This window comes from Podarcis raffonei, chromosome 2, assembly GCF_027172205.1.
Source record: "Podarcis raffonei isolate rPodRaf1 chromosome 2, rPodRaf1.pri, whole genome shotgun sequence".
Taxonomy (NCBI): Eukaryota; Metazoa; Chordata; class Lepidosauria; order Squamata; family Lacertidae; genus Podarcis; species Podarcis raffonei.
The window spans coordinates 84,527,851-84,536,827 of NC_070603.1; the positions used below are offsets into that span (position 1 = coordinate 84,527,851).

Sequence of the window (8,977 nt, forward strand, 5' to 3'; positions counted from 1 at the left end):
GGATATGTTTTTAAAAAATGGACACAAATAGAAATTGTCTCCTCTAGAGGGAGCTTGTTAAATTGTTGCTGCAGCCCACTAGGGGACTTTACAGCTGCGAGATTAAGATCGTGGGACCAGTCTTCTGACCTTGAATAAAAATGTGTTGGGAGGAAGTCTTGGTGCTGGCTTTTTGTAAAACAAATGCTTTGCTGGAGCATTTGCATGAGAAGATGGATCTGATGAATGAGAAGTTGGACTTGATGACTGTTGTAGTCAGTAAATGCGGACAAACAGGGAATACTGACACAGAAATCATACAGGGACCAACTCAGGAAACTGGTTCGACTGGGCAAGTGCAAGGGCAGATGATAATGGAGGAGGTGGCGGATGCACCTCAAGTAATGCAAATGGAGAGATCCGAGGCCCTGCAGGAGCATAAGCTGCTGTCTTTGAAGATTGAATTTGGAGTGGGCCAGGGGGAGCCTGGAGCTGAGGAGGCTCTTAACTTTGGAGGGACTTTGAAATATGCTGTTAACTATTTTTTGGATCACATTGATGACTGTGGGGAGTGGGACTGTGGGGAATGGGCTGGTCTGATGAGGGGAGATGGAAATAACTCTCGGCTGGAATCCCCCAGAGATCTACTCCTCAAGGAGAAAGGAAAGAAATCAAGAAAGAGACCAACAAAAGACAAGGCAAAGTGCAAGTATAAACAAGAAGAAGAAAATCTGCAGAAGGGGCATGGAAGAGACTTAAGGGCCTCGGACATAAGATCACCAGGTTGATGGACTGGATGGAATGGACAGTAAGGACTGACATAACCCGAGACCAGGAAGAAGGGACGTTGGATGAAAATTAGAAGAAAGTCTATAGAGAAAAACTTTTATTTTGGGAATTAGTGTAAAATTAATGAATATTAGGGAAAATGTTGGAATGAAACTATCTGGCTTTAGTAGAAATGATATAAGGAGTTATGTATAAATAAGTATTAAGTTTTAAGCTTTAAGGTATTTTATGGGAAGACAAGGTTAAACAAATTAAGGCAAATTGAATAACAGAATATGGTAAAGATGGAAAGGATTTGCTGAGTTAATTAATAGGCTAGACTGTCAAGATAAATTATTCAAATAAAAATTGAGAAAGATGGAAAGAATTTGCTGAAAGAACTAATTAAGCTAGAATACAAAAAGGGAGGTGAGAGGAGGTCAAGGAAATAAGCAAATGAAAGATGTAATATGGGATTTGTATTTTTCTTTTTTGTTGTGGTGTTGTATTGGTTTTTATGTATTTTTTCTTCTTTTTGTTTTTTTTTTCTTCTCTTGTCTGTATTCTTGAAACTCTGAATAAATATCATTTTTTTAAAAAAAGAACGATCTGGTTTACAAACTCCGCAAAACCGGAAATAGTGTCTTGGTTTGAGAACTTTACCTCAGTCTAAGAACGGAATCCAAACGGTGGAAGGGCACCGGCGGCGGGAGACCTCATTAGGGAAAGCGTTTCTCAGTTTAAGAACAGTTTTGGTTTAAGAACGGACTTTCGGAATGGATTAAGTTCGTAAACTGAGGTACCACTGTAGTGAGAACAAAAACAAAACCATAAGCCACCCCCAAACACATTTAAAAGGCCACAGAATATTAATCAGCTTGACATCTAGTATTATGCGAGAGCGAGAACACCCTTTCCCTATCTACTTTCTCCACACCAAGCATAATTGTATACACCTCTGTCATGTCTCCTCTTACTTGCCTTTTCTCTAAACTAAAAAGTCCCTTGCCTCCATTCCTTTGATAATTTTGGCAACCCTTTTTATTGTGATCTTGCTTCAGCTCTGCAGTAGCTGTTCATGGCATTCCCGGTGCAGTCCCACCTTAGGCAACAGCGTTATGATATTGATATGTTCGTGTTTGTCGAGTGATCACTGTGGGGTAAACAACGCTAGCCCTGTTCAGTTATTCTGCTTGGTTGCAAGCCTTAAACACAAGCAGAGACAAACATACAGAGCTCCACCATTACCCATGTCGCTATCCCTATTGTGGAGGATGACTATGAAGCAGGGAGCCTCCTCTACTAATAAAAGATTCCCACACATTGTAGGCTCCTGAATAAGTGGTATTTTGATTGGCACAGAGACCCTCCATTCATAGAGAGAGACCCCAACTTTGCATCGCGACGCTCCAAAAGTTGGGGGTGGGCAGTGGAGATGTGTCTTCCCCCCAGCTCTTTTCCCCCATCACTGATAGGTATTGTAACTAAGCCAGTTATAGGCAGCTGGTCACTTCTAATAAAGCCTGTTTTATTTCCTAGTGCCTGAGCATAATGTGATCATGGTTACCGTGAGCAAGCACCCCAATGTCAAAACCTTCACAGAAAAGCTGCTTCTTCTCTTGAATCGTGCGGGTGAGTTTGTCTGCAGGTTTCTATTACTGTTTTGAGAAAACGGCAGCACTAATGGCCAAGTAGATCTGAAGAGTGGCACCTGCTGACATTGCAGAGGAGGAATAATTGGCAAACAGTTTCTAAGCTCCCGTGAAGTTTTCTGCCTTTTAAAGTTTCTAGGCCAGGAGAGTCGGTTCTGCCTCTGTGGTATAAGGAGATTGACCTGCTGGAATGCAGGTAATTGTTCAGTTAGTGGCAGAACGGCAGGCAGTGACCTTATCTGGCCAAAGAGCTGTATTCCAGGTGTGTAGAACTAGACAAAGCGCCGTTTGGAGTGTAGCTCCCCCAACATTTTAACCGTGGTGTCCTTAGAACTGTATTTTTGGGAACTGAATTTTTAATAGCTGTTTGCAATCACTTTGGAGTGTCTTGGTTGCGAAGCAGAATATAAGTATAATAAATATTTAGTGCAAAGCTCTGTGCAGCTGTTTCTCAGGGATTTTGAGATCTGTATAACCAGGGAAGATGGTATTGAATAAAGGATCTGGTAGCTGATGTGAAATCCTAATAACCCTCCCCACTTCTTAAAAGCATGCTTTCTCGCCTTGGTAGTCACTGTAACAAACCCAAGGGTCCCCCACCTTTGTTCTGTATTTTGCTTCTGCTTTTCCCTTCCCTCCTTCAAAAGGATTTATGGTTCGACAAACTGGTCTTGTCATCAGCTTTGGATCTATACTGATTCTCTTTGTGCCCAACCTCCAGGGATATTTTGAAACCAGGGTGTGTGAGTGGTTGTGTATGTCTCAACAACTGGATTTTCTTCCCCATTGGCACACTCTGTGAACCAAAAACCTCCAGAGTCTAGCTTCTTAGGGGATCCTGTTGTGTTTTCTTTCTCTCCCAACTCACCAGCTTTTCAAGTAACCCACCTATAGAATACTTTGCCAGCACTGAACATTGTGTTGAGTCTGCTGTAGAGCCTATTGTAAAGCACTTCATTAAAGCAGGAGAGCTTTTCCCCTACACTCTCTAATTCCCTAAGTATTCTACCTTCCTAACAAAGGATTGTGTGGACTAATGTATTTAGGAGGATGGGGGTCCTGCTTGCTTGTGTGTGTGTGTGTTCAGGCTCCCTTTACTTTGTTGATTTGCTCTTAAATGACTTCCAGTGTTTCATGCTTCTACTTTATTCCTGGTTTAAGCCCTTTTCCAGACTGAAAATGATGTTCTTAGCACACTGCAGGCTGTTTTTAGCTTTTGAATCTCCTTGCCTTGGCCTCCTTTCAGATCCTTAGTTGTTGCTAGAAAGCCTACTCTTGACACCTCACTTTGAGTTTATTTCTCAAATGCCAAGACTTAAGCAAGGTTCTCCTTGATCGCCTCCCTACAGCTACCGTCTTTGTCCCTTGTGCAGGAGTATATGTCCTGCACTTACACTTTTTCATGTACGGAGCTGCAGTGAAGTGGTCCATGGAAGAAGTGGGTGTCTTAGGGGGTAAGCTAAATGTTACAGTTGTATGATCCATGTGTCACAATACAGTTTATGCCAATTTTCTATAAAGAGAGGCGCTGATAGAGAATACAAGGCGAGGGTAATGCACTTGTGGAAAGCTTTCTCTCTCCTCCTAGGGCAGTGCTGCAATGAGGAGGAAAATCTCTCTGCTCTTCAAGAGACTGGTTTCTTTGCTGCTCAGAAACTAGCTAAGCCTCTCCGTCCACGCACCTTGTGTATAAATTGCTTCCTTCGGCTAAAGGGAGCTCGTGTCTATGCATGTCACAACAAGCTTCTTTCTCTCTAACTTGTGATCAGACGACCCCGTGTGCATCTTCAAGCACCAGCCGCAGCCGCCCCACTCCGTGCTGAAATTTCTACAGGACATCTTTGCCAGCAAGGACACGGCAAACATCTTCTACCACACAGACATGATGGTGATGATTGACATAATTGTGAGGCAGATTGCAGATCTCTCTCCCGGAGAAAAGGTACTTACAGAAAGAAAAAGGAAGCCCATGCCTCCTCTTTGGAAGTTTGAAAAAAGAGAGGCAGAACTGAACATGAGTGAAGAGGTAGAAGCTTCCTGGTGTGTGTCTGAATGGATAGGCAGCTCTTCCAGCTTGCAGGCATTTGCCACACACTTAAAAGCAAATCTTCGCATCCAGCAGGGTTAGAAAGATGCTCTTAAGAAGCCGAAAGGGACAGCCAGTGCTACAGCTTCTACCTTTTGTCGGTGGGGTTTGTGTACAGGCTCTGGGGCTACACTTGCTGTATAATGAAGGTGCATCTCCTGGTAGTGATGGAATGCTAGAAGCACATTATGCCAATGCTTTAGAACTGCAGTCTTCAACCTTTTCAGACCCAAGGCCCATCTTCAACCCAAACATGCATTTGGGGACCCACTGCTTAAGTTTTCAGCCATATATTTGTGTGGTGGAAGCACTGCTGTTGTGACTCACCATAGATCAGGCCACACCCCAATACAGTTGTACCTTGGGAGTTGAACGGAATCTGTTCCGGAAGTCCGTTCAACTTCCAAAATGTTCGGAAACCAAAGCGGAAGCTCCTGCAGCCAATTGGAAGCCGCTGAAGCTCCGTCAGACGTTCGGGTTTCAAAGAACGTTTTCAAACCAGAACACCCACTTCCAGATTTGTGGCATTCGGGAGCCAAAACGTTCAGCTTGCAAAGCGTTTGGGATCCAGGGTGCGGCTGTATTAGGTCCTGAACCACCTGTTGATGACTAATGGTCTAGAATCTGCATTTGCCTCCCAGGACCAATTCAATGTGCTCCTGTTTTGCAATGAAGTTCTGATGGGTTTGGGGCACCAATATTTCAGCATCTTGCTTCTGAAATCACTTTAATATCATCCTGATAGCATTTGTGCTCCAGAAGCTCAAATGGGCACAAAGGTTGTGTTTTGTTCTAGTCTTTCCATTGCTGAACTACTTTTTCTAGTGATTCACTAAAAGCCTGAATTATGCATGCATAAGATATATTTTTATATTTCATAGTTGTAAAGAACATCTGTTCTTAAAGCTGTCACCCATCTCAAAGTTTTTCCGATAGGCTAGACTACAAGACCAATAAATATGCATGGCTGACAGCTTCTTTTCAGAAGAGGGCTTCTCAGTTTACTGGGCCTTTGGCTGGTCAAGGTTGGGGATTTTAGCTGTCTCTCTTTTTGGATTCACACAGTGAGCCTGAAACCTAAAGGAATGTTTCTACCATCTCCTTTCTCCCCTGTGTAATGCAATGAGGCTGTATATTCTAGAGTCTGCATTCTTTCTGGCCAGGGTTAGTTGAGTAATTGTTCTCATCCCTGAAGCTGCTTGAAATGGAAGAGGCAAATCTACCACTGGGATGTTGTTTATTGAGCCACTTGAGTCCGAGTCCAGTTGACTAGTATTTGAAAGCCATTCAGCTAATTTGATTGGTTGGCTAAACAGATATCCAGAACTCCTCTGAAAGTGAGGTCCCCTACAGACCAATGGGGAAAACAAAGATTGCAGGGGAATCTTTCACCTATGAGCCTATTCTGTTTGCAATTGTTTGTGCTGCAGTCTTGCGTTTGACGAACAGATTGTTTTCCAATGTGTGTGTTTCCGCTTGTGTTTATCTTGCTGCTAAAGCCCTTTTCGATGTCTTCTGTTCCCGCAGCTGCGGATGGAATACTTGTCTCTGATGCATTCTATCATCCGGTCGACGCCATACCTGCAGCACAAGCACCGTTACACTGACTTGCAGAGGACCTTGCAGCGCATCATGGTGGAAGAGGAGGAGAGTCAGCAGTGCCAGATGGACAAAATGATAATCCAAGAGATCTATAAGGAGTTTCCAGAAATATCTCCTGGAGACAGCTAACTGGTGCGGGGGAAGGACAGTTTGGGATAAGAATGCCTCTTGTGGTTGTATCCTTTCCATCCCTTTTTCCAGTACCACTCATACCTTATTATCCCTTCAGGTGAGCCCTAAGGTTTAAGTGGAGTGCCATAAGACCCTACAGAAGAAATGTTCAGCGTTTATGCAAGTCAGTGGGCAGTTAGCTAAAGTTGATTGTTGTCTGCCCATTTCTAAGGGGTGGGGCAAAACAGCTGGAGACAAAAGAGGTGTCTTGACAGATGGAGTGCTTTGACAAGTCTAGGAGAATATACCTCCCTAGTGACCTTTGCACAGGAGAGAGGGCAGAGGCCTGTGACCTTGAGGGTCTTTGAGCTGCACCTAGGATCCCAAAGCAAGAGGTCTCTGCTGTCAGCATCCATTTCCACCGGCATTTCTTGTCCTGCCGCTACCCAGTGGAGTAGGCCAGTGTTTGCGGCCAGCTTTTGTAACATCTCGTCTGCTGTGTCTAGTGCTCAAGTGCTGCAATCCTAGCCAAGGAAGCTGCTGCTTGCTACTCTCTTAGTCCTGTGTCCAGTGAGCCTTTCAGTCCTTTTTAAACCCCACTGCTTGATCTCTGGGTTAGAGACCGGCTTATCTGGGGTCTAATACAAGTAAGCACCTGCTTCTGTTCCTGTTCTATGCCGTGGTGTTCGCGCTTGAATTTCTCACCCACGGCGCCAGCAGAGAGATAACGATGGTCCAGGCAGCAGGGGTTCCTTCGACAGATCTTCTGCCTGGACTCACTGCTAAGGTGTGTCCTTTTTGAGAGTTGCTGCTTGTCTCCTGCGATGTACTGGCCTTGTTGCCTCTGGCACTGCACACACAAGGACCATGTATCTGTAGATGGCAGCGCACGTTCTTCTCCCTTCAGCCTGGGGGTGTTTCTTGCCTTGAGCTTAATAGCAATTGGTTCTGCCTAGCTTTACCTTTTTATGTCCTGAAGGCTGCTTAAGCCTGGTATCTGATAGCTCTGCTCCTTAATATGCACAAATCGGGAGAGCTCCCTTTTCTTTATCTAATTCCTCCAGGTCTCCTGCAAAATGGATTTGCCTGCTTTTTTCCTATTTAGATCTTTCCGACAGGCTCACATACTAATACGGGTCTGTAATATCTTAATAAACATGCACGCTGCCAAAGCTCTTTGCAGAGTGGGTAAACAAGAGCTTTGCAACCTTCAGTGTAGAAGTAGCTTGAATTAAAACTGGAAATATTTGGATAACCTCTAAACCTAATGTGAACCAAATAAATTAAGGAATTGCCTTGGGCCAGGGCATCTGCTTTGGTAAAATGTCAGTGCCGGGAGCCTCCAGAATTGGCCATCAGGTTTGAGCTGGTGAGCAAAGTGTTAGTTTGGGGGTCACTGTCTGAGACGAGTGAACAGCCCTGTTTTTAAGTGACATGTTTAAAATAAAAACCATTGTGGACATTGAAAGGGATTTGTATTTTCATAGAATCAAATAAACGTAGTCAATGGATAAATATTTGTGTGTGTGTTTTTAATTTGATAATATTTGCATATTCTATATCAGTTGCAGGATATTGGAAGTGTGTTTTTACAAAGGGCAAGACAACACTGCAAAATTGCTAGCTAAAGCAGTCTGCACATGTCGCTAACGCTTTGTTTTATAGCCTTGGGCCTGGTGAGGCCTGGTGACTTCAAAACCTGGTTGCCCCCTGTTCTCCCTTGCCTGCTTCTCTTCACTCCCAGAACCAGCTCAACAATGCAGATAAAGTGGATATCTGGGGTGTCCCAATGCAACAGGCACCCAGCCATGCAAATAGGAGCACATGAACTTAGACCATTTCACTGCTTCTGGTGCGGCAAACTCCCAGTGTAAATGGAGAGAGTACCCTAGCATTCTCTGCAATTTGAGCAGGGACACCTCTGCCCTGTCTAGGACAACCATATAATGCTTGCAATTCTCCTTCTCCCTGTCCCCACCTCAAATATGGGAGGATGAACAAAATGAGAACCACCACTCCAATAGGGTTTGATTCTGTTTGTTTTATTTTAAATGATCAAAAACCTTGCAACTTTCCTCCTCCACTTTGACATACAACTTTTCCCAGGGGAGGCGGGTAGGAAGCACCAAGAGTTTCTCTTTGTTTGTTTCTTTGTTTGGTTTGTTTGGTTTGTTTGTTTCATCCCAGCAATGAATGACGTAGGTGGCTGGCATTGAGGAAACTGCCAAGAGCTTCTGCAGCCCTCTGTGTTCATTTGATTATCTTAAAATGATTCAATTACAGTTGCTTCCTAGCTTTGGGAGTTTGGGCGATTTCAGCTAGTCAGTGAGAACAAATAAGCTCCAGGTGTCTTTACTATTGGTGGGGGTTGTTTAAAACACCATCTTTTGCTTGAGAAGTGCATTACGTGAGGATAATTCAGCTTCTCTTCTCCAGTCAGGATGTCATGTCCAGTGCCGGATTTATGTATAAGCTAAACAAGTTATAGCTTAGGGTTCCACTCTCTTGGAGGCCCCCCAAAAAAATTAAAGGGGAAAAAACTGGATGTACATTTCCAAAATATAAGATAATAAAATAAAATAAAATAAAACCTACATACAGTTAGAACTTAAAAATTATTTCACTATTAATATTAATTTTTCGCTCTATAAGACACACCAGACCACAAGACGCACCTAGTTTTTGGAGGAGGAAAACAAGAAAAAAAATATTCTGAATCTCAGAAGCCAGAACAGCAAGAGGGATCGCTGCGCAGTGATATCTGTGATAGCTGCGCAGC

The 8,977-nt window shown here is 43.7% G+C and overlaps 1 protein-coding gene across 2 annotated transcripts in view; it reads left to right on the forward strand.

Annotated features, from left to right (window-relative positions):
* Positions 1-7,713, forward strand: part of NCKIPSD (NCK interacting protein with SH3 domain) — an 86,922-nt gene extending 79,209 nt beyond the window's left edge. For both annotated transcript variants that reach the window (XM_053377931.1, XM_053377932.1), the window contains 3 exons: positions 2,287-2,379; positions 4,169-4,341; positions 6,013-7,713. In XM_053377931.1, coding sequence (XP_053233906.1) covers positions 2,287-2,379; positions 4,169-4,341; positions 6,013-6,216 — 470 coding nt within the window. In that variant the 3' untranslated portion in view covers positions 6,217-7,713. The remainder of the gene's footprint in view (positions 1-2,286; positions 2,380-4,168; positions 4,342-6,012) is intronic.
* Positions 7,714-8,977: the final 1,264 nt, after the last annotated feature.